The 26,324-nt window shown below is 38.5% G+C and overlaps 1 protein-coding gene across 11 annotated transcripts in view; it reads left to right on the top strand.

Moving 5' to 3' along the window:
* tns1b (tensin 1b) overlaps positions 1–26,324 on the top strand; it is a 358,347-nt gene that overhangs the window by 233,742 nt on the left and 98,281 nt on the right. For 10 of the 11 annotated variants that reach the window (XM_049484879.1, XM_049484878.1, XM_022680177.2 and 7 more), the window contains 2 exons: positions 8,642–8,683; positions 23,385–23,434. In XM_049484879.1, coding sequence (XP_049340836.1) covers positions 8,642–8,683; positions 23,385–23,434 — 92 coding nt within the window. Of the gene's footprint in view, positions 1–8,641; positions 8,684–16,714; positions 16,999–23,384; positions 23,435–26,324 lie in introns of those variants that run through there. The other variant, XM_049484882.1, reaches the window with a different exon arrangement.

Below are 26,324 nucleotides of genomic sequence, written 5' to 3'. Positions count from 1 at the left end.
TAAAAATGTAAAAGAAAAATTTCTTGCAAAAAAAAAAAAATGTTTTGGTATTATTTTAGGTTAATATTCAATTCTTTAAAGTTCTGCCCCCCCTTATAAAGCCCACAGAGATCATACTCTGTTCTGAGATCTCGAATGAATGCATGATTCATTCAATTAATTCAGTGAATATTATCATTATATTAAATTAAACATTATTCACAATCATACAGACATAATAAAACACAATTTCCTTGTTAAACATTAAATGGAAGCATAATTTTCCCCCACTGGTTCTATACCGATATTCATATATATATATATATATATATATATATATATATATATATATATATATATATATATATATATTTATATATATATATATATATATATAAGTACATTAATGCAATTTTTTCCATAAAACAGAAATGTAAAAATGTGTGTAAAATGTAAAAATAAAGTGTAAAAATGTATGATTTATTACTATTAAATTAATGTTTCCGTTTACAGTTTACAGCTCATTCACCAGTGTATTCACCGTGTAAAGAGTATATAAAACAAAACTTGTGTATTTAATTTCACGTAGCATTATTTTCCTTTAAATATCAACTACAGTATGATAAAATACTGTAGAATCATATAAAGGAGTTTCAGTGAAGTTTCTCCTACACTAAGCAGTATTAGCATTAGCCGCTAACCGCAGCGCTAGCTCTTTTTTTTCTATACAGAGGTGAGTATATTGAACTGTAGTCTGCGTGTTTACCATGTTAAAACAAGCTACATGAAACGAACAGCTAGCTGACAGCATTTACGTACAGCTAGCACTTCAGTTAGCGACTAATGCTAATGCTGCTGCTCCCAGCCTTAGTGCTGGAGAAATTTTACTGAAAACTCACTCTTAGACTAAATATTAAAAATCTAAGCTTACTGTATATAAACGGAAGCACTTTGCTCACCCAAATAAACTGCTTTTAGGAAAAAAATACGTGTAGATTAACATCCAGAGCTTGTTTGACTCCCCCAGCTTCCCCATTTGAAGGGAAACATTGCGATACCCTCGCTCACTTCGATGTAGGCATCCTTGCTAGTGTCACTTAATGCACCTTATGATCTGGTGCACCTAATGTATGAAAATAGACCAGAAAATAGATGTTCATTGATAGTGCACCTTATAATCCGTAAAATAGGGTATGTAGAAGAGCAATACCTGTATTTGCTAGTTTCTAGTTATTAGACAATCCTAGTGGGAACTTTGCAACACTTCATAAACTATATGATATTAATGTAAAACCCTGGTATATATTACTATACCACCTCAGTCCACATTCTTCTTTCTCTTTTATTTGCCATTTGTATCCAGAAAAAAAATGCCCAGACTGTATAGGGAGCTTAGGAGAAAAAATTGCAGTTTTTCACCATGCTTGTCATGACACAATGGTACAATTATATAATAACCAGAGGACACTCTGGAAGACATTCTGCATTGTTATATCACTAACAACTACTATTTATAGATTAAAATAAAATTTTAAATTAGATATTTGCTTTCATACCAGCTCAGTTGTGAGAAATGTGCCTTGGTAAACCAGTAGAGGCATGACCACATATTCTGCATAAAACATGATAACAATAAAACTCATAAGAACTACAGAACTATAATCAGATTTTATAATATAGCATATGCAGTAAACTATCAGACCTCTAACCTGATCCAAACAGACAAGAGTACACAGGAAACCTCAGTGGAGGCCAAGGCACAGACAGGGTGAAGCAAACAAAGACAGTATATTTAGTGCTGCTTGAGACGAGGCTTGAGGCCACGTTGGGAGGGGAGGATGATGAAGCCACGAGACACCAGCTAGCAGCACACACCCAGAATTTCACTCCGTGCCCAAAACTGAGCTGACCAGTAGAGCTGCATGTTGTAATATAACCACTATAACAATACGACATTTTATGGTTATAAGTATTATGAGTATCATAATTCACCTAAACCCTTTAAGTAGCGCTGTCAACTTTGTGGCTTAGGCAGATCTTATTTTCACTGGTCACTGGGTAGTGTAATGGTGAGAAGGCCAAGAGCTGCTTAGCTTAATACTGTTGTGTAATTTTCTTGTAATATTCTGCAGCAGTAGATTATTGCCACATGAATGTAATGAATGTTGTTATGATAATAAGATTTGCATTACACTGTGGCTATATTGTGTGCTATATGTACAATATAGTCTATTTAGCATGAATAATTGGCCGGAACTAGACTGATCAATGGCATTATCGACTGAGTCTTTGCAAAATTGGGGCAAATATGGTTTATACTGTGCACCTGGGGTATTGGCACAAGCAACTGGGGCCAATTGCAATATGGTTGAGCACATGCAAGTGCTGATTCCCATATTATACTGTATAGGATTCCCATATTATACTCTGCAACTGGGTCATAAGCACATGTGACATTCCCATATTCCCTTATTATACACTGCAACCGAGGCGTTAACACATACGACACTCCCATATTCCCATATTACACTTTGCTGATTCCCATATTATACTCTGCAACCGGGGCGTTAACACATACGACACTCCAATATACCCATATTATACTCTATGGGATTCCCATATTATACTCTACGGGATTCCCAGATTATACTCTGCAACCGGGGCGTTAGCACATACGACACTCCAATATACCCATATTATACTCTATGGGATTCCCATATTATACTCTGCAACCGGGGCGTTAACACATACGACACTCCAATATACCCATATTATACTCTATGGGATTCCCATATTATACTCTACGGGATTCCCAGATTATACTCTGCAACCGGGGCGTTAGCACATACGACACTCCAATATACCCATATTATACTCTATGGGATTCCCATATTATACTCTGCAACCGGGGCGTTAACACATACGACACTCCAATATACCCATATTATACTCTATGGGATTCCCATATTATACTCTACGGGATTCCCAGATTATACTCTGCAACCGGGGCGTTAGCACATACGACACTCCAATATACCCATATTATACTCTATGGGATTCCCATATTATACTCTGCAACCGGGGGCGGTAGCACATAGGACACTTCAATATACCCATATTATACTCTATGGGATTCCCATATTATACTCTATGGTATTCCCATATTATACTCTACAACCGAGGCGTTAGCACATACGACACTCCAACATACCCATATAATACTCTGTGGGATTCCCATATTATACTCTGCAACTGGGGCATTAGCACATACGACACTCCAATATACCCATATTATACTCTATGGGATTCCCATATTATACTCTACAAGTGGGGCGTTAGCGCATGTGACACTCTGCTTGGACGTAAAGCTAAATATTTGTGCCAGAATTGAGCTATGATTCGAACCAGAGCCGGAAATGGACCGTGTGATTTTTGCTATCTGGGTGTCAGTTATAAAAGTCTATCTTACATAGGAAGCCACAAGGTTATGTCTCATTTCTACCAGAAACCGGTAAAAACGTCTCAATGGTCTATGAAACTCTCCCATGGTTTTCAAATGAGCACTGCTAGGTCTTATTTTTAGCATTGGTCATTTTAAAGGAGGCTCTGTTCACTATTTTTGTGCCTTCCGTCTGGGAAACTCCCTGTACCTTTTTTTTTTTTTTTTCTTGCTTCTTTTGCTACAGGATGCTTAAGTAGGCATAATTTTGGTTCCTAAATGCAGTTAAAAGGAGGCAGTGTGCTCATGTGATGCGCCGGGTGAGTCAATACCCAGTACAGAACCACATGAGAGGTTTGGCCGTTAACTCGCTCAGTCTCTCTCTCTCTCTCTCTCTCTCTCTCTCTCTGTCTTATTTTGTTTGTTTGTTATGTTGTTTTTTGACATTTTATGACATGGAGACACTGTCAGCTCCTCCCATGTCAGACTCCATTGCCTAAGCTGTTGTTTCTGCTGAATTACTGGAACTAATTGTCAGAAAGGTGAAAGTGGACAAGCATGGACGAGGCAGTGAGTTGCAGCAACCAGCTAGACGTTTGTTGTGCAACTGCAGAAAAGATTGCTGCAAAGAAACAGGAGTACAACTGGACAGATGAGTCACGTGGGACTTGTATGGGGAGCCTAACTGGGAACCAGAAAGTATGTTTCATTTTGGTCGAAAGTGAAAAGTAAACATACTTTTTTGTTTTTTCAAGTGGTTGAAAACATGTCTTTCAACCTTTTACCCTCAACCAAAATGGAATATATAGTTGTACAAATCCACCCGGAGCCCATACCCACCTGAAACCATACCACCAAGCCCATGTTCCACCCATATGAGCCCCCACATGAGAATGTTGGCCTGGGTTGTGACCAATACTCTCTTCAACCAGCAAGCATCACTCATTATGAAACAGAATAAAGTCCTTTAGAGGAACTCCAGATGCAGTAGTAGTTTTCATGCAAGGAACCTTTTTTTGGATGAGGTTATGTTTTGAAACACTGAACCAGTCTGTGGTCTTTATCATGAGGGTCTTTATTTTGTCGTTTTTGGACCATTGGATGAAGAGTTGCTGAATAAACTCTGAAGGGATTAGGTCTTTGCGGATTTGGATGAGAAAAGCGAGAGCGAAACAAAGAAGAGCTGTTGAGGGTGAAGGAACGGTGGAGTCTGGGAGATGTTGGCAGCGTGGAGCGGGTTAAGCGGCGGAGCGCTCGGCCAGTGTGAGAAAAGGGTGAAGGAAGACTCCCAACGGCATCATCATGATGATGATCATCATCATCATCAAACGCATGACCTCACACCTCATTAACCAGCCTACGCTTTAGGCTCTCCCAAGAGCACTTTGGAGTGGCTCCCAGCTTGTTGTTTTAGTTGTTGTTTCAGAGGAACAAAAGCCAAAAGCCTTGACATATGTCTTTTTTACAAACCAACACTTTTTAAAGCTTTTTTCTAAAGGATTCTAAGAAAATTTGCCTAAGCCTAAATATAGTAAAGTCAAGTAGCAGTAAATAACTAGAGTAAGCTTCAGACTGAGAGAGAGAGAGAAAGAGAGAGTTTCCCAGACAGGGATTAGGCCTAGTCATAGACTATTTTGTTGTCTTTTCAATGGAAAATCTCTATTCAAAATGCTGTACAGTTTAACCCTCCTATTATGTTTGGGGTCAATTTGACCCCATTCCATGTTTAACGTCTTTAAACAAGCCGTTAATATCATTTTATTTACTTCATATTTGGTGATTTGTCCTAATTTAATGGGAACAACTGGGTAAACAGAGAATTAATGTGATGGTATGATTTTTGTGTACATCAGTGTTGTTTGTGGTCAGTTTGACCCCAGGCTGTTTTAGCTGTATAAAACATAAAAAAAAAAAAAAAATCAGAATTTTACACGCATTTGTGTGAAATGTAGTAAAGGTCACTTTAACATGGAATTTTATCATCTTTAAAAAAAACTTTAGAGCCCTAAAATAACATAATTATATCTGTATTAGTGCAAGAAATACTGATAGTTCATTCGATAAGGGGGCGGAGAAAACATAATTCTCATGAGATATTTCTGATATTTCTCATTTAGTGGAGGAATATATTGTTCCTACAAATATATTGATAGTTTACACAACATAGCGGTGATGCAGAGATATAAAAGGTTTATACAAATATTTTTTTACTCCAAACATAATAGATTACTATTGTTACTATTGTTGATAAAAAATATATATATATTTTCAATTCTTAAGGTTTTATATTACAAAAAGCTTTACTTCGAAATAATAAGAAGACATTAAAATACCAAAAAGATCTCTATTTTTTTATTTGGTTAAGTCAATGAGATTTTATGGTGATTTGCATATTTCTCTATAGTCGCATAACATGTATTCTGGCTGTATAAGGGGGTGGGTTGGGCGGTAGAATTTTTTTAAATGGCAATTTAAGAAATTAACAAACACATATAGCATGTGACATAAACTAGGGTAAAAATCTTAATATTATATAATAATTTTCTGTACTTTAAAATAGCTGGGGTCAAATTGACCACAAACATAAAATATGTTAGTAAATTTGAACGTAATAGGAGGGGTTAAGACTCGACTTAATCCCTAGAATTATGATTAATTCCCTAGAGTTTTAGGAGGCAAAATGCCAAAAACGGCAGCTATGAAAGCCAACCTAATTGTTTGATTGTTTGTATCTCATTTTGCCAAGTATATTTCCATTCAACGATTCCCTTGACCAATAATAGTATTTGTTCATCTTCAATGGCTGGGTTGTGTTAATGGCTAGAGACTATCGTAATAAGAATCATCATAAAGGCTTTAGTGGTCGTACTGAATGGCCGTAACGAGAAGATTGGTGGTTACAATGTGTATCTCAGGGGGGGGGGATAGGGGGCAGCTCTGCCAAGCGTTTGCGGTAGCTGACGTTGGGGCGGATGCCGTCTGGTTTGTGGTTGCGCCTGAACTCTGGGAGGCCATTTTCATATTTTGGGGGAGTTAGCGCGCTACGGCTAAGGCTAAGGCTATAATTTCTCCCCCCCTGTTTTTTTTTCGTGCTCTTGAGAGAGAGCAGTTTTCTCAGGAATTGAGACAGACATGTAGGGTCTCTTGTGGAAAAGAGAGACTTGATGATTCACATTACATCAGCGACCGCGCTCACTCCGCCCCCGGAAGGCTGAGGTTTTGCCTGAACAAAAGTTGTTGGGAATTTTCTTTTCAAATCGTGGAAGTCACGATAGTTCATCCATTAACCATCTCCTGGAAGACACTCGCTGCTTTGATTTGTTTTCCACTTCACCCTTCTCCCACCTCTCCATTCCTTCAGGTTCAACAGTAGTTTACACCACGTTACCCAATGTGAAAGTATGAGGGTGGGTTAAGAAGCATGGGTTTGCTCAACTGGTCTTGGCAGTGATAGCCCTCCGTTCTGGCTCTGCCTGTTCTCTTGAACTGGCACGCTCGTCTTCTGCGGGCATCGCTCTAATTCAAACGTACAGAGACGAGCCAGAGTCATGCTGGCTCGTGACATCATGGATTCCAGGGGGCCCATAAATAAACACTTTGCTCTGGGCTGTCTCTCTCTTTTCTGTGCAGTTCTAGGGTGCACTTCTGTATATGGTGCTGTTGGGGTACTGGGCAGTCTCTCTGCTCTTAGACTAATGCTGAAGCTATGTTGCCTTGTCTAAATATTTAGCCTAGCCTGTTTACGCACTGGGCCCAGCCCACTGCTGTCTGCTGCTCTCCACAGCACTCGCACTCGGAGTTCTTACGGGCAGCGCATCAGCCCTTTCTATCCACATACACACACACACACACACACACACACAACAAACAAACATAATATCAGCTGCACAGTTACCAAAATCAAGGACTTTGGGTCTTGCATTATTACTCAATATGTTTCCAGACTCTGAGATGAACCCTGCACACACTTTTGCTTTTTTCTTCAACTTTTCCTCAAAGATTTTGAAGAGTTTTGAAAGTCTGCTCAAAGTAATGTCAGCTTCATTAATTCATCACATTGTAAAAACAATAAATCTTAAATATTAACTCCTTGTCTTTTTAATGTAAACTCAACAGCTTAATCAACAGATAGATAGATAGATAGATAGATAGATAGATAGATAGATAGATAGATAGATAGATAGATAGATAGATAGATAGATAGATAGATAGATAGATAGATAGATAGACAGATAGGAAATTTAGGAACATGGAAATTTTTAACAGCTGTACAATTGAGCTCAACTCAAATGCATTCGCATATAGAGGTGCAGCTGAAATGATGCAGCTGAAATATTGTGTATAATACAGTTTTCAAATTTGGGATTTGAACAAGAGATGCATGGATTAGCGGCTAATGCTAATGCTAATGTTAATGCTAATGCTGCTGCACCCAGCCTTAGTGCTGGAGAAACTTTTTTCTAAAAACCCATCCTTATAAAATATAAAATATTGGAAAGGGAAACATGGTGACACCCTTTGCTCACTTCGTTGTAGGCACCCTTACTATTGTTGCTTAATGCGCCTTATAATCGGATGCGCCTTATAGTGCGAAAAATACAGTATTTTTTTAAAGTATGACCTTTGTGTTCATTGGTCATTTTGACACAAAACATAAACTAACGTACAAATCCACCAATTACAGATAAGCGGGACACATCAAGAGACAGAAGATGAGTTCATATATGTTACGTTTATATATGAGTGTAGTCATAACTGCACTGTATTGCACTGCGAAGAAATTCATTGGAACATTGAGAAAAAAAACACATTTGATGCAGTTTTGTGGAGTTAATGGGTTAGTAATGAACCTTGATTTAATAAAGGTAAAAATACAACATGCTTTTGTTATTTTTAGCCGCAATATTCCTCTCACTGATTCTCGGATGGTACTGATGGCTCATTTCTTGTAGCCATGTGGGGCAGTGTCCTGCTGTCCTTTAAAAAAGTGCTCTGCTGCGTTTAGTAGAGGCTAACCTTTACGACTCTCGTGAAGGGTAATGAAGTGGAGCAGTGCTGGAACAAGGTGCTGGGACAGAGAATCACCTGCAGGCTTTTTTCTAGCATTTGCTTGTTGCTTTGCACAGTCACCTGACCATCTCTCTCTCTCTCTCTCTCTCTCTCTCTCTCTTTCTCTCTCTTTCTCTTTTTCTATCTGTCTTCCTCTATCTCTCTGTCTTTCAGGCTCCCAGTAATGACATCCCACTGAAACATGTAGAGACCACGGTAAGTGTTTTTTTTTCTTTTCTTTTATGAAAATTATTGGTGTTTTTGTGTGTCTTTATTAATATTACAAATAATACTAGGGGCTCCAAGTGGTCCAGCTGGCTAAACGTTGTAGTTGTGATCAGGAGATCGCCGGTTCGAATCCTGTTTATGTAGCTTGCCATCTATTACCAGATCTTTGAGAGAGCACAATTGGCCTTGCTCTCTCTCTGGGTGTGTAGATAGTGCTCTTTTTCCACATCACTCCATTAGGTGATGTCGATCAGCACAAGGCTGCATCTGTGAGCTGATGTATTGGAACCGAATCGCTGCGCTTTCCTCCGAGTGAACTGTGATGCTACTCGGCAATTAGAAAAGAGGTGGTTGTTGACTTTACATGTGTTGGAGGAGGCATGTACTAGTCTGTACCCTCCTGGTGTGTTGGGGCATTACTAGTGATGATACTGATACAGTGTGCTAATATTTAGCTTGACTGCTGCTACAAACCTTAATGTTGCTACAGTTTGTAGTCTCTGTGTATTAAATCTCACTAGTCTAAACCTCACACGGAGCTCGCACAGAAGCCTAAATTATTGGTTACATTATCTAAACTCAGCCTCACAGAATGCAGGATGGACCCATGATGGACGTAGCAAGGACCAGAGCCTGCCAATGAAAACACCTCCTTCTATTACAGCAGGCGGAGGAGAGGAAAGCGCCCACTATAATGTCATGTTTTAGCTTTGACACATGAGCGAGGGGCAAGAACCACTCCCCTTTTATACCCCCTCTGCCCAGCCTGGTCCGTCCCCCCGTCCCTTCCTGCTTCACCAAAACAGCTCGCCCTCGTCTGACCACAGCTGTGGATTTCTAACTGTGCAGATTTTGCATTAATCCAAATGAATTTCAGACTTTATATTATAATAACAGACTTCCACATGTGAGCTCACTTTTAAAGTACAGCGCACGTGAGCGTCCTATCGGAGCGCTGCTGTCTATGCAAATTAAATCATATGCCGCATGCTCCTCGGAGAAATGCAAGCATCCAGAGTTTGTAACTCCTGCCTAAAAATAGCGTGGCTTAAATTACAGCCCTCGCTTTCCAAGAAATGGCTTGAAAGAGGCATATCGCTTCGATTCAAACCGAAAAGGTAACATTTCTCTAAGCTATAAAAGCACACAAGGCTATATTACGCAATGTATTAATCACACAGAAAAACACTGTTTCATAATCTGATGGTTATCGTAACCAAAACCTTCTGCCGTGTCAGGCCGAGTCATATCCAGAACATGTGTGTATTTCTGTGTGTGTTTTCTACAATAGCTTTCCATATGTGAGGGAAAATAAAGAGAATGCTAGGGCACTCAGTACCAGAGTCCACAGTCATCTGTGCAGGCTAAATCACTATTAGATGCAGTTTTATCTGTTTTTTTTTTTTAGAACTATTTTTAGAAGTATTATTTTACCTCAGAATTGACCTTTCTGATTGTTAGCCTGGTAAAAAAAAAAAAGGACTAAACTCTCTATTTGGCTGCTTTACATCACTTTGGCAACTCACAGGAGCCATGTAGCATGGTGGCACCAAACATCAGAAATATTGAATTTTGAAATATTGGAAATATAAGCTTACTGTAAATAAATGGAAGAGCTTTAATTACCCAAATAAACAGGTTTTAGGAGAGAAAATCTGTGTAGATTAACATCTAGGGCTTGTTTGACTTTTAAATAAATGTTTTTTTTTTTAAGAATTACAGTTTTGGTGACTTTGGTAGAAGTCTGTAGTAGTATCACCAACATATTCTTTTAAAGTGACTTTTACTAGTGAGCTGCATGTACGAAAAAAATGCTTGGGTTGTAAATATAATAAGTGAAGATTTTTTTTTTTTTTTGGAGATTTGCTTTTGAAAGTTCATGTTTTGTAGTATCCATTATTGAACCCTTATTTATTTAGCTCTGCAATATATACGGCAGTTTTAAATTCTAGAGCATTTGTTAAGTCATACATGGCAAAAATGATCCTCATGTTAAAGCTGATGTCTGTAAGTTTTAGATTTTGGGAGATTTAGGGCCCTCTCTGGTGAGAATGGGTAATTGCATGCAAAAGAATCATTTTAAACTGGGCGGCTGTGATGCGGTCTCCTTTCAGAGCGGATGAATCCAATTCCAGGTTATGTTTAGTCAGAGAGACAGAGAGATAGCGTGCTCCGTCAGACTTAGCATCAATTTTAAATACTTTCAAGTCATGGAGCTCTTCAAAACTGTTTAAACGCCAATCCGAAATTAATCCTAGTTTGGCTTCAGAGCTTCTGAGCTTCACTCCTTCGATTCTTTGTTTTACTGTGAGTTTTCCCTTCTGAAGTCTCCATTGCACCACCAGCCGCTCACATTCAGTAAATCTGAGTCGGATCCTCTTTAAGAGGCTGAACGTGTGACATAAGTACGTAAAGACGTGTGACGTGGCCAGAAGAACTCCCGCAAAAAAAGTGACTCGACACCCCAGTTTTTAGAATGAATATATTAGGCTTAGCAGGGATGGTCGTTCCAGCTCACTGGAACCATTAAACACAATATTTTGTCTCTTTTCAACTCAGAAATGCTTCTGCTTTTAGTTTAGAAATAAAATAAAAAAGTAAAGACCGCCACTTTAACATACTATAAAATGATAGATGACGATGATAGATGATAGATTTTATTTCAAGAACATTTGGCCCATTTTAAATGGTCCATTCATTATGAAGTGTAAATTATGTTGAATAGGTCAAATCAACATATTTACCTTTACAAGCAATATTTCAGATATATTTAATTGTTTAGTCAAATCTCCTCTCTTTTCTCTATATTTAACTGATTTACTGAAGTAAATTGGACAGAATTGACCAAAGCTAGTCTATGTAGTGTCCAGTATTAAACATCTGTTCCTCTATAAGTAAATCAAAAGGAAGCATTTTAAGCTCTGCCATTGATTATTAGTGCTGAATATATTAAACCTGCTCTAAAGTTACAACAGCTGACCTGAGGAACAAGCTGTACATGGTACTTGAAGACCCTCCTCATCTTTCTACTTCTTTTTTTTTTCTTCGTTTTTTTCTTGTTGTAAGCTATACATGGATTTACTGCTTCGCATCTGTGTTTCATTGGCACTCGGAGTGCATGCTGTGTTTGCTTTTGTATGTTTCTATATGCTGTGTGAACATGATTTCCCTTTCTTGCCCTTCAAAGTGGAATGCAGTGAGATGCATGGAGAGTTTCTATATAACAAAGCCTCTGGTTTGGGGCTGGTTCTCTGTGTGTTGGAGAAAGGAAGTATCACGTTACAAATTGGGATGTATGGCCGAAGGGTTTGAGGCAGACCCAGTTTAAGGGGGAAAAAAAATGCATTGGCCGTTTTTTTAGAAGAACAAGACTCACGAGTTCATGGCTTTTCCACGGCACATTTGTAACAGAGAAGCATCATTTAAAGTAAATTGAATTACATAAGCCGTAAATATGTTATCTTTGTACAGAATGCATATAGACAAATGTGTGTACATTTTTGTTTCTGTGTAACGTCCGTAATTCACGCGCCGTTTGATAATCTTGTAAGAAGGGGCGTCATTTCCTACCTCAACATCCTGTGGGTGTAATAAAGAAAAATGAACCTCCGCCTGACCCGCGCCTGGCTGTTCAGACCTTACGGCGCATGCTTCTGTGGATGAGATCTGAAGTCTACGAGATGTGAAGCCTTCCAGACACTGAGCACGGCATGCCGGTGGTTTAACTCGGCCTCTCAGATTGAACTGTTCCGCACTGATTAGAGCTTAGATTCTCTGCCCGAACCCGACCCTTCAGAAAATAGTCTGAGACGTAGGCATCTGTTTTTTTAATTATATTTTTATTTTATATAAAGGTCTGGCGTGATAATCACAATGTAGCTAAGTAATCGATTTTTATTGTTAACGAAAACGAACGAGTAAAAAAACATTTTTGTTAACTGAAACTAATAAAAACGGTAATTAAAAGGAAAAAAACTTGTGTGTTTATTAAACTAACTAAAACAAACTGAAATTACTAATAGAATACCCTTCATTTTCATGTTTGTTAATTTATTTATAAGCGCTGTTTCCACTCCAGCAGTTTTACTGCGGGCGGTGTTGTGCCGTTTCTGCTCGCGAAGAGGAGCCGGATTCTGCAGGGAGTCAAATTTGGCACAACAGCGGCAGCGCGCAGCACGCTCTAGCCACGAAATAACGACAGAAAACATGTAGCAAGCTGCAGAATTCTGGATGGGATTAGAATATGAGCGCGAGGGAGATAAAAGCACGTGTTCTGTAGTGAAACAGGAGATACAGTATGTGGAATAAACTCCACAGAGCTATAAGTCCATTTGAGAAGCGGCTGAGAGAACCTTTACCTGTGAGTAGCTCATACACCTGAACACCCCACGTGGAAGGGTGAACTGATAAATCTCTCTCTCTCTCTCTCTCTCTCTCTCTCTCTCTCTCTCTCTCTCACTCATGGTTGATCATTTTGGTGGAACATTAGTGAAACCTGTAGAGTTTATTGAGTTTAAAATAAAATTAAACTATAGTGAAAAATTTAAAACTATTATAACCATGTAAGTTACAAATTAAACTGTCTTAAAAAGTTGCACCAGTTAGAATGTTATAATCACGCAGCTCTGGGCGCACGTGAGCTCCTCCACTCGTCCGCGTTTAACTTGCAGCGCTGTGAGCAGCTGTTCTTAAAACATTTGTATTAAATAATAGTTCTATTCTTCAGTATTGCAGTGTTAATTAACATTATTCTGAACAGATTTAGCTCAGATTTCGCAGAGCAGATGAATCCGATTCCAGGTTATGTTCAGTCAGTCAGACTTCTGAAGTCTCCATTGCTCCACCAGCCGCTCACCGTCATGTAAAACTGAGCAGGATCCTGTTTTAGAGGTTGTACGTGTGACGTAAGCTCATAAAGATGTGTAACGTGGCCAGAAGAACTCCCACAAAAAAAAAAAAGAGAACTCGACCGAACTATTCCGCACGGATTACTCCAGACTTTCTTCACCCTTTTCCTTCCAAATAAAGCCGGAGCGTTTTGAAACCAGGGCCTCGCTGAGGATGAGTTTGTAAATTCTAGAGCATCTGTAAAGTCATACATGGCAAAATTATCCAAACGTTAAAGCAGATGTCCTCAAGTTTTGGGTTTTGGGGAATTTAGGGTAATTGCACTGAGCATGCGGAAGAATCATTTTCAACTTGGAAGGTGTGATGCGGTCTCCTTTCAGAGCGGATGAATTCGATTCCAGGTTATGTTCAATCAGTCATAGAAAGAGAGAGAGAGAGAGAGCGCTCAGTCAGACTTCTGAAGTCTCCATTGCTCCACCAGCCGCTTACCGTCATGTAAAACTGAGCAGGATCCTGTTGTAGAGACTGTACTCGAAGGAACTTCTCCGCACTGATTACTCCAGACTTTCTTCACATTCTCCTTCCAAATAAAGCCGGAGCGTTTCGAAACCAGGGCCTCGCTGAGGATCGAAACATCTTGAGCTTGTCATTCATCATGTTGCATTATTCTTGGCATTGTGCAGCCAGCCACCCAAATAGGAGGGTATAGGCTTTAAATTAGACTGGAAAAAAGTGTATATGAGCAGCTCTGCGAGTGTTAAGACATATCTGGGATTGAAAGCGGCTTCAGTCGGTAGAATCAAACCTGCAGCTGGAACTTTCTGGCACATTCGCTGCAGAAGCCGCTCTAGGCTCTGTCACGGACATTACAGTGTGGTTCTGCTGACGTCTTTCGCTGCCGTTTTCATGCCTACTTTCTTAAGGTCTTAAGAATCATCATATGACCCCAGTCTGTGGCCTGTATTCTGTTCTATTTGTCTCTTAGTTAGAGTTACAGAGTTTCAGAGGGCTGATCATGTTTAGTGGCTTGCGTTGGGTATCATTAAGAGTGTTATTAAGAGTATTAAATGAATAATTTTAGTATGAACAATATTATTTTAAAACATACAGCTCTGGAAGAAGTTAAGTGACCACTTCAGCTTCTGAATCAGTTGCTCTGATTTCGATTTTATAGGGATAAGTTTGTTTGTCAAAATGAACATTGTTGTTTATATAGTCTATAAACTATGGACAAGATTTCTTCCAAATTCCAAATAAAAATATTATGATTTAAAGCATTTATTTGCAGAAAATGAGAAATGGCTGAAATGACAAAAAAGACGCAGTTAATATTATAAAGTTTTTATTGGTTCAGAAATCAATATTTGGTGTAATAACCCTGGTTTTAATCACAGTTTTCTTGCATCTTGGCATGTTCTCCTCCACCATTCTTACACACTGCTTTTGGATAACTGTATTCCACTCCTGGTGCAAAAATTCAAGCAGTTTAGCTTGGTTTGATGGCTTGTGATTATCCATCTTTCTCTTGAATACATTACAGAGGTTTTTAATTTGGTAAAATAAATTAAAAAATCATTTTTAAATGGTCTCTTATTTTTTTCCAGAGCTATATCTTAGACATATTTATAAAACACATAACAAAATATAAACATATTAAAAAAATATATTTTTACAAGAAGAAGCTCCTTACAAAACAGAAATACCCACTAATTTACTTATAATCTGTCTTTATATGGTACTATCTGAACTCATCGAGGCTTCTCCGGTACAGCACAGATGAACAGCACAACAGATTCGTTCGAATGAACGAATTCTTTGAACGAATCATTTTTAATGAACGGATTCTAATGATTCAGTTCATCTAAAAGAGCTGTGTCCATTATTACTAGTTAGCTTCTGTAAAGAATTAACCAACTCCAAATAGCGGGTTTTGTAGTCCTTGTAGAACTGTTAGAACTACATACAGGTCAGAAAGCAGGTCGCAGTTCTCGAAAGAGGCGCAGTTCTCCAAGCGCCTCGGAAAACTTACAGAGTCTGGTTTGAGGTCAGAGGAGCTCTGGCACAGACACTAAAGGACCGCTATTTCTCCTATTACACCTCAATGGAGCGCTGCAGTAAATTTAAAGCTGTAATTTTACTTCTTTAAAAAGTGCAATAATCAAGGAAATCCTACCTAGTGTGCTGTTAAAGAATCATATACTATTGGTAATACTTCCTTTATGGGGACTAGACAAGCAGTGCTTTTTTGTGTGCATGTGCACATCTGTGTCAGCAATTCATTTGAAAAAGCACAAGCACTTTTTCACAAGTCTTTAGATGAAGATGTCATACTTGATTCTAGGGGTGGGCGATATGGCTCTAAAATTATATCTCGATATTTCAGGGTATTTTTGCGATAACGATATACTTGGCGATATAGGAAAAAACTAAAATAATTCATTCATTTCCGGGATAATAGTATAATAGTATAACAGTATAATCAAAATGTGGGAAAATAAATAATATAGCATAAAATAATATAATGCAGCAAATAATATTGCAGAATATTTAGTGCATGCATATAAACTGCAAACTAAAACAATTATACAATAAATTATACACCTAAAGCTTCACAGTAAATAATAGACTACTTTTAAGACAGAACAGCCCTATTATCACGATATGGATTTTTAATATCATGATATTTCTGTGTCACGATATATTGTATACGATATAATATTGCCCACCCCTACTTGATTCTCGACTCACGTACGGTGAGCTGTGAGCTGTGAGCTGTGAGTTGTGAGTTGTTGCTTCATGTGGAAAACCTCCATAGTTTCAGCTTAGCTTATGCTAAACTCTGAACCGCACTAGACAGACTGTGTGAAAAGCATGAAGAACCCCTTCCACTGTCTTCCACTGTTCTCTGATTGTTTAAAGATGAAGATTCAGTAATGGTTTCCTTCAAGCTGCAGCGCAGAGTCAGCTGCTGTGTGTGTGACCCAGCCAGCGAGGGAGCACGCAGGGTGGAGAGCGGAGCAGACCCAAACACACGTGGGTGGCAACCAAACACAGTGCAGGGAAGAGGGAGGAGAGAAAGAGAGAGAGAGGTAGGGACAGAGGGAAGGGGTTAGAAGGGGAGATACAGTGGAGGAGGAGGAGGCTGGAAAGGCGGGAGAGAGAGAGAAAGAGAGAGAGTGAGAGTAGGAGAAAGAAGTGAAAGAAAGAAAGAAAGAAAGCTTGCTGTGGTCTGGTGTAGCTCTTGGCCAGGCATGTGGCATCCTGTGAGAGGCTCAGAACCAAAATAGAGGCTTTTATTTTTAATTTTTTTCTTGCGTGCTGGGACTGCGAAGGAGAGGAGAATGGAGAAGGATAGAAAACGATCATTCACAGCCATGAGTTCTGGTGGATCTTTTAGGAGGCGTCTCTCCTCGATTCGTAGCGCCTGGCGATGGAGCACGGGCTACCTGCTGAAGGTAGGCTTCCAGGATCCGGGATCCCAACCCCCCATGGTTTCCTCCTTTTCCTTCGTTTCCTTTAGAGTATTTCTTTAGTATGGGTTCTCAGCTATCTTATCACTTCTTGCATAGTGCACTATTTACATAGTGTATATTTATACTTCCTGCATATACTTCCTGCAAGATCTCAGTGTGTGCATCTTGCATGTAATGGACCACTTTTGCCAATGAAATCTTTTTAAAAGTTTTAAGGCTTTCAAATCCAGGTTTCTCTCAGGACTAAACAACATCCAACCCAAGGGACTTTGATTTTTAAAGCTGCAAATAAGAAATAATAATAATAATAATAATAATAACAATCCAATAGGGTCCAATAAGTCCAATGGGGAGCCACTAAATCTAAACCAAGCCTCTCTCTCTCTCTGTTTCTTTCAGTGGCGTTTTTGACTTCTTTGTGTAACGGTGCAACTTTCTCCCGCTTTTCTCAGCACCCCCCACCCCTCAAATCTCTCCCTCTCTCTGATGGTTAATTTGTCTGGCCTGCTCGTAAGCTGCCTCTCCAGCTGGTTTTGATCAGGACCGGCTGAGACCCCCCCTCCACCCTCTCCCGGCTCTCCCTTCTGGGGGTCGTAATTGCGGGCTGATTAAGGGGGAAGGCCGGGCATGTTCGGAGCCTGGCGCTGTGTGGCTCGGGGTGCTGCCGAGGCCTCTGGTCCAGCCATGTAGGGATGGGTAGGGGGTTTGTGAAGGTAGCGGGGGGTCGTTTTGCTCTGGTGTGTTTTAATGTCCTGCGTTGGTGATGAGCGATCTTGGCGATCTTGTTCCTTGTGTGAAATGAAATGCGTTCTACTATGTGTTTATGTTTTACAGTTTTCCCTCTGGGTTTTGGTGTTCTTAACCATTAAGTTTGTTGTATGTTGGCGTGAGGAACCTCAATCCAGTTGTTGTAATGTTGTAGAATCATTGATGGACTGTTTAGGACTGTTTGCATGTGTTGCTTGGAGCATTTTCTCCCTCTGTTTGGTTTGGTTTTACAAAGGAATAACCCTATATGCACCAGAATGCGCATCAATAAACCATGCAAGCTCATTGTTTCCTCCTCTGATTGGTCAGAGCTGTCTGGTGCTGGAAAAAAAAAAAAGTAAATAAAGCGAGGAGATTCTATGTTACAGCGTGTATATCTATGCAGTGTGTGAAGCTGCTTTAACACTGAACCAAAACTGATCATTCGCCGCTGTGCTTTCAAACACAGTGTTTTCAATAGGATGTGCAGCACAGATATACATATATTAAAAAGAGTAGCGTGGTTGTGAGCAGTGAATGCAGCAAAGACCGTCTGTGTAAACAGCATGAGCAGTTGTGACTAATATAGCAGATTAAACTACACACGATCAGCAGTTTAGCTCAAATAAAAGTAGTATATTTGATAGCTAGGTCCGGTTGTTTTGATCCACACCCGAAGGCGATTACAGTTTTCACACCTGCTCAATCGAACCGCACTAAGGGTACAAACAAATCTGTGTCTGTTTTACTCCAAATAATGCTAGTATGAAAACACCCTTATAAAACACTTACACCAAAATGACTGTATACACATTATTTAAAATAAAGATGCTAAAGTAGATGACAGCAGATGACATGGACATTGTTAATCAGCTCCAGACTGAGGAGATCAGTCATGGTCCAGTCATCTGTGACCAAGCGGTGTGGTGTAAGTACCTAGTAGTAGTTCTATATTAAGTGCAATTGCTCATACACATGGTGTCATGCATATTAGGCATGTTAAGGCTCAGCCAGTGGAATATGTATACTGTTATGCATATCTTGGGACAGTGGTTGATGTAAACGAAGCTGAACTGCCTGAATGTTTGCAGCAGGAGCGGCATAAAGTTATCCAAAAGCAGTGTATAAGACTGGTGGAGGAGAGCATGACAAGATGCATGAAAACTGTAATTAACAAGCAGGGTTATTCCACCAAATATTGATTTCTAAACTTTTTAAAAAGTTTATGGATGTGAACATGTTTTATTTGCATTATTTGTTTTTTTGTTATTTTAATCCATTTCTCATTTTTCTGCAAATAAATGCCCTAAATATAGACCTATTAATAACAACAATACAGGTTTTCCAGAGCTGTACATCTTCTTCAGTATTTGAATACATTTCTTTTTTTAGAAAAGTCCTAAATATAAAAGATAAATAAGAAAACATTGGTTAATGTTTAGATCTTTGTAAAAACTGCCTACATTGGTGAATTCCATGGTTCTCTATTGGACCAACAAGTGGTCCTGCTTTGACATTGCTTAAAGACCACCAGCAACAATGTACAGAGTGATTATAAAACTAGCTCAAATGCTCCTTTCACTTTTACTTTATAGCTTTAAAGTGTATTAAACTAGGCTGTTAGGATTCAAACAGAAGCTGTTACATTTTCCATTTTTCGCTTGTAAAAAATAAACCAAAAAATTTAAACCAACTTGAAGTAACATGGAAAACAGTGTCTCATAATCAGATGGTTATCATAAGCACAGCCCTCTCTTATGACATGTGGAGTCATGCCCACCCTGTGTGGAGTTTCTAGAATAGGCCTGAGCTCTGGGTGTAATTATACTGCTGGATTCTGGCTTTTCTTTGTAAGCATTGTTCCCATTTGGTCGTGTTGGTCGTACCCTAGCATGTCATTTAGATGCTGAATGGAGGCCACTCTGCTTCCAGGGTTTCTTCTGCTTTTGAGTCACACTGAGTGCTTTTCCAGCTCTCCAGTTTTAAACAGGCAGCTTGTCAGACACCTTAGATCCATGTCATTTGACTAGCTGTCTTCTTGGTGGGTCTCCATCATTAAGCTGGTCATTCCCTTCAGTGCAGTGTTCTGGATTTTTAAAGCTTTTATAAAGAAGCACAGCTGTATCTGCTCTAACTGTGGATTTATTCATTCAGCAATATAATGTGAAAAGCACTGAAAACAAGCGACATTTGAGGACACAAATGAACGTAAGAGTGACGCAGCAGAAAACAGTATTAATATGTTTAATCAGGGCTCTTGATTGAAGGATAGGGAAATAAAGAAATGATCATTATTGATTTTATATCAGCCTCTGTGTCTACACTATTATATATACTGAGAAATATGTGTTTTTCACACTGTTAGGAACATTTACTTTGGTAAAAAGAAGTTTTACATTAAAGCAGCAGTCCTTAAGTTGTTTTGTTTAATTTGAATAGTAATCTTCCTGCATGGAGTGAGGGCAAAATATTACACTAAATGCCATTAATGAGCTTTTGCCGTTTACCTGAGTGATCATGCTGATAATGGTGCTGATACACGAGCTACTGCAAACATGGAGATATCAGAAAGGCAAATTCAGTCTTTTCATATGTTCATTCACACGCAATAAGTCAAAGAAACACTTAAATACAATTAAACAGAGCTTAAAAACTAAAAGAGAGCACAACAGACTTCTTATTAAAACATCTCTGTTAGCGCTTTTCCACTAAAAAGAAGTCTGGTTCAGGCTTTGAGGAAGCATGGTGTTCTTTTAATACCAGTTTTAGTGGAACCGTCAAAACGTCACATCGTATGTCATCAACAAATGACTCCTGCAAAAACTGTCACGCCCCCAGATGTTGTCGCGATGGCTCACGATAAAGAACCTAGTATTCTTTGGTTTCCTCTGTGATCAAATGTTCCTGCTTCCGGAACTTATTTTTGTTGGTGTAAACGCAGCGAACCTGTTCAAAATGTAGGTTTGTGAATCAGAACAGTGCCGGTTCCACGTCAGTCTGGAACATGGCTTGAAAGCACTTTTGGTTTTATAAAGAATTGTGCTTGTAACCCACTAGGTTTAATGAATGCACCAGTCCTTCAAAGTTAAGGATCAGAAATCAATATTTGGTGGAATAACCCTGGTTTTTAATCACAGTTTTCATGCAGCTTGACATGTTCTCCTCCACCAGTCTTACACACTGCTTTTGGATAACTTAACTTTAACTAAAATTCAAGCAGTTCAGTTTGATTTGATGGCTTGTGATCATTTATCTTCCTCTTGGTTATATTCTAGAGTTTGTTTCCAGAGCTGTAGCTACTAATATAGCCTGCATATGCTAGGAACTTGCATATCTCAGCTAAGTTCCCACAGTCTGCTGCAACAGTAGAGCAGTGTAATGCTGTGTTTATAGGCTGTTGAACACAAGAGTCTGTGTAAAACAGTACTTGATTGATGGTGGCATGCAGCAACGTTTATGTTACCATGGTGATAACTGGCGCTGAAAATAGAGAGTCGTGATATTGAAAGACGAAATATGGTAGTCATTTTTATTTTATTTTATTTTTTATTCTTTTTGAGCTTTCTTTTTCTTTTAAACTGTCAGAAATCGAGGTGGAGGGTTGGCCTCCAAACAAGACCCCAGTCCTAGACCCCCCTGGAGCCACACTCCTGATTTATAAGTACTTGGTGTAGTGTACTGCGTAGGGACACTGTGTTCCCCGTGGAAGACGAAGGCTAGAGATATACTTGCATCTGACTTTCCTCTCTGCTTTATGTGTTACTGGAGGCATCTACTATTCATGAATCCAACCTACGATGAGTTTCTTAACTGGACAGTATCATCACAGTGGTATTAACAGAATAAATCATCAAGAAACATCAAATTTGAATGTGAATTTAAACCATTAAATTGGAAAAGAAGCTTTACTACAATCAAAACATTAACATACAGTGCAAGTAGAGGTGAAAAAAAAATCTGATATGGGCTAATATAAAGCTTCAACCTTAATAATATAAATCTAACAAAATACCTTTAACAATAAAGGTTACATCAACAAAACAATATAGAAATTCAGCTATATACAAAAAATACAAAACAAATAAAACAGTGAATGTTTATACATACAAGAAAAATAGTTACGATACATTTATCAAATTATCTTTTAGATATCTTTTGTAATGTTTTATAAATAAACATTTTTTTTGTCAAATGGTTAAAATCTTACTGAAATCTTACAAAAAAATTACTTCTACATGAAAAAAAAAATAGGAAGATGAAGATCTAAAAACTGAGAAGTTCAATATAAATGAATCTCTGCATTTGTAATAAAGTAATTAATAAATTGATCTGGAATATTTCCATGAATTTATTTATTTATTTAATTCATTTTATAAATAAAATATACATATCGTCACCGTCCAATGAATAACAAGTATCTCCATTTTGTTTCGATTTTGTTTTCATTTACTACATAATTTGAAAACGCGAACTGTCACTTACACTGTGCCAAAATTTCTTAATGAAGGGACCAATAGAAATTCTTCAAAATGCCCTGAAATTAACTTGTTTTACATTGATTTCCACTGAAAGTTCTGAAGCTTTCATCTCTCTGTAAAGTAGCTGTTCTGGAGATACCAATACTTGGTTTTCACTGGACGACAACAATATTTGAGATACAGCTCTGGAAAAAAATAAGAGACCACATTAAAATAATATGTTTCTTTGATTTTACCAAATTGAAAACCTCTGGAAAAATAATCAAGAGGAAGAATTTTTGCACCAGGAGTAAAGGCATAAAGTCATACAAAAGCAGTGTGTAAGACTGGTGGAGGAGAACATGATGCCAAGATGCATGACAACTGTGGTTAAAAACCAGGGTTATTCCACCAAATATTGATTCCTGAACTCGGTATTTGAGGTCAGAAAACTCGATATCTCTAAATGACAATATGTTTATTTGGAAATTGGGATAAATGTTGTCTGTAGTTTATAGAATAAAACAACAATGTTAATTTTACTTAAACATATACGTATAAATTGCAAAATCAGAGAAACTGATTCAGAAACTGAAGTGGTCTCTTATTTTTTTTGTCCAGAGCTGTATATTAATATTGTAAATAGATAGAATCTAAAATAGTTTCTGAAATAGAGGAGCAGATGGCCTTTTAAACACGCTATATAAAATGTGTCCTTATCTGTTTTGTTTTTTTTTTAATTTGGCTGCAGCACCACAGGAAGGGACACACTTGAGCTACTAGTCGCCTGTGAGCTGAACTTTAGTTTAAAGTACAGCTTGTGTACAGACCAACTCTAACCCCATTTACAATCACAGCGTGATTTTTATAAACATATTCCGCTGAAAGAGTTCGAAAAACACGTTCAGTAAATATTTCTAGCTTGTGTTTATGTTTGTGTTTATGGGAGCGTGGGAAAGATAGAAGGGATAAAAAAGAGGGAGAGAAAGTGAGGAAGTGAGTAAGAAAGAGGCAGCTTGCTTGTTCTTTAGACTTTTTGATTCAGTAACTCAAATGAGTAAAACAAGTTTTGATTTTAAAGAGTTATGTAATGTACTTTGTACTTTTTTAACATGTTCTCAGCTCATACGTTTTTTTTTTCTTATTATGTTTTTTTTTTTTCAGGGCTCAACCAAATCATCCAAGAGCATGGAGTCGCGCCGGAGACCATCCAGGTAGGAGACCACCCCTCAGCTGTCCACCCCTGTCCATCAGTGTCTCAATATCCACTCACAGCCCTGCCTGTGTCGGGCTATTCTTAGTGACAGTTAACCGAAAGCTGAGCGTTTGATCGTGCGTTCTTAGCATGACGATGACGTACAGAAGATTTAGTATACAGCATCTCCTCGCCATAACATTCATTTGTATATACACTGAGTTTACACTTGTTAGCCCAATGGCGCAACTCTCAGATAAATATTTGATTTTTACTGTTTCAAATAAGATTAAGAGTCAGCTCTGTGTTCGTCAGAGTTTCTCTCTTGGTGTGAGGAGCAGATTGTGTCTAAATAATTATTCCAGTTTGTTATTAATTGTTCATATTGAAGCCTTTTTTTTTTGGCTCAAGAGGGATTAAACCACTAAACCACGGAAAGATTTTAGAAGAGAAAATAGAGTAAAATGTGTGGATTTGCTCTTTTCTTAGTGTAGTATTTTAGTTTTAGTTACTATTGCTTTCACATTTAGAATATTACATTTTAACATCCATATACAATACAGCTCTGGAAAGAAAAAAATAAGAGACCACTTAAAAATGATGCGTTTCTTAGATTTTACCTAATTGAAAACCTCTGGAATATAATCAAGAGAAAGATGGATGATCACAAGCCATCAAACCACACTGAACTGCTTGAATTTTTGCACCAAGCAGCATAAAGTTATCCAAAAGCAGTGTGTAAGACTGGTGGAGGAGAACATGCCGAGATGCATGAAAACTGTGGTTAATGAACTTTGCATTATTCGAGGTCTGATAGCTCTGCATGCTCTTTTGTTTTTATGTTATGTTAAATGCTCTACATGACAATATTATTATTTGGAATTTGGGAGAAATGTTGTCTGTAGTTTATAGAATAAAACAACAATGTTCATTTTACTCAAACATAAACCTATAAATAGCAAAATCAGAGAAACTGATACAGAAACTGAAGTGGTCTCTTAATTTTTTTCCAAGTTCCCAGTGATATATTACTATAGTCAGCCTCACAACCATCAGCTAGGAAACTGGAACAGTGTCACTGTAAAGTAACCATAACCAGATAAAAAATTAATAAACAAATAAACAGATGACTCTTAACTCTGCAAATTACAGTTTCCCACTCTTCATTTACTAATGACCACTGGTATGAAACAAGGGATATTAAACAGAGCATCGTATTTTTCGGACTATAAGGTGCACTTCAAATCCTTTAATTCCTCCAAAAATTGTCAGTGCACCTTATAATCCGGTGCACCTTATTTATGAATTCTATCAGTTACGTTGTAAAGAGCAGTAAATCCACTCTACTGAAGAGCAGCTTTATACAGGAGTTTCAGTGAAGCTTCTCCAGCACTAAAGCTGGGTGCAGCAGTATTAGCATTAGCTGCTAAATGCAGCGCTAGCTCTTTTGCCATTCAGAGGCGAGTATATTGGACTGTAGTCTGCGTGTAGCCTGAATGTTTATCATGCTAAAACAAGCTACATGAAACCACTAGCTGAAAGTGCCCTGGGTTACCTGAACACTCAGTGTTCCTCAGTCTACTGCTATCAGCTGGTGTTTACTAGTGCTTACCAAGGCTGGCAGGCGCTGTTAACCTTGGCTAGCTAGCACTGCTAACCGGGGCTGGCTAGTGTTGCTAATCAGGGCTGGCTAAGCACTTGCTAAACGCTACTATTGCTCACCCTTGGGCAAAATACTGGAAATCTAAGCTTACTGTAAATAAATGGAAGCACTTTATTCACCCAAATAAATGTGTGTAGATTAACCTCCAGCTCTCGTTTGACTTTAAAAGAAATGTTTTTTTTTTAGAATTACAGTTTTGTTTACTTAGACCTTCAAGTAGCTTCACTTGTCTATTCAATTCAATTCAATTTTATTTATATAGCGCTTTTTACAACAAAGGTTGTCACAAAGCCGCTTTACAGGAAAAAACAGGTCCACGCCTCTTATGAGCAGCACCACAGAGATGCCAATTTTATGGTGACACAGTGGCAAGGAAAAACTCCCTTTAAGAGGAAGAAACCTTGGAAGGAACCAAGACTCAGTCCGAGGAACCCATCCTACTCGGGTTGACCCACTCAGTACAAACAAACAACAAACAACAAACAAATAACAGAACAAAACAGTACAGAGAATTAATGTGAACTATGGCTAATATAACAGGTACTAATTTATGAATATAAAAATGTGATGGGCACAAATTATAGAGCTATGGCTAATACAGAAACAGATACTGAGTGTGTTAATGGTAATCAGTGCAGGGTTGCAGAGCCGGAGAACAACACAGCGGGCAGTGGAGAGCCAGGCTGGGAACATCGGGAACAGCACCTCCATACATGTAAAAGAGATAGATAGAGAAAACAGAAAGGAAAGGAAGAGAATGTGTCTATGTCAGAGGGTTTGAGTTTAATGATGGGCAAGCCCACCAGGATTACTGGTTAGAATCCATGATCATTCTGCTTGCCATCAGCAGCCAGAGTCAGAGAGAGCTCAATTGGCAATGCTTCTTTAGATACGTATGCATGTATGTATGAATGTAGATGGTGCTCTCTTCCCTCGTCCCTCCTAATGTGATGTTTCTCAGCACAGGCGTCAGTTCGTCAGTTAGCTGGGGTGCTGCTGCGCTTTCCTCCAAGCTGATTGGCTACCCAGTAATCGTTGGCTTCACATGTATCAGAGCAGACTCTATCAGGCGCTAGTTTTCACCATTTAAGTCCCCCTTCTGCTAGCAATAGCAAACCATTCCTTAACTTTTGACAGGAACTGAAAGTCTCCTCCATGTTTTGACTCACGGGAAAAATGTTCACAAACGTTTAGCATCTTAAATCCTACTCTGGACATTTCAGTCTATTTGTCAAGAGTACTCAGC

The sequence above is a fragment of the Astyanax mexicanus genome, chromosome 11, assembly GCF_023375975.1.
Source record: "Astyanax mexicanus isolate ESR-SI-001 chromosome 11, AstMex3_surface, whole genome shotgun sequence".
NCBI lineage: Eukaryota > Metazoa > Chordata > Actinopteri > Characiformes > Acestrorhamphidae > Astyanax > Astyanax mexicanus.
This window is presented reverse-complemented; position numbering and strand designations above follow the sequence as displayed.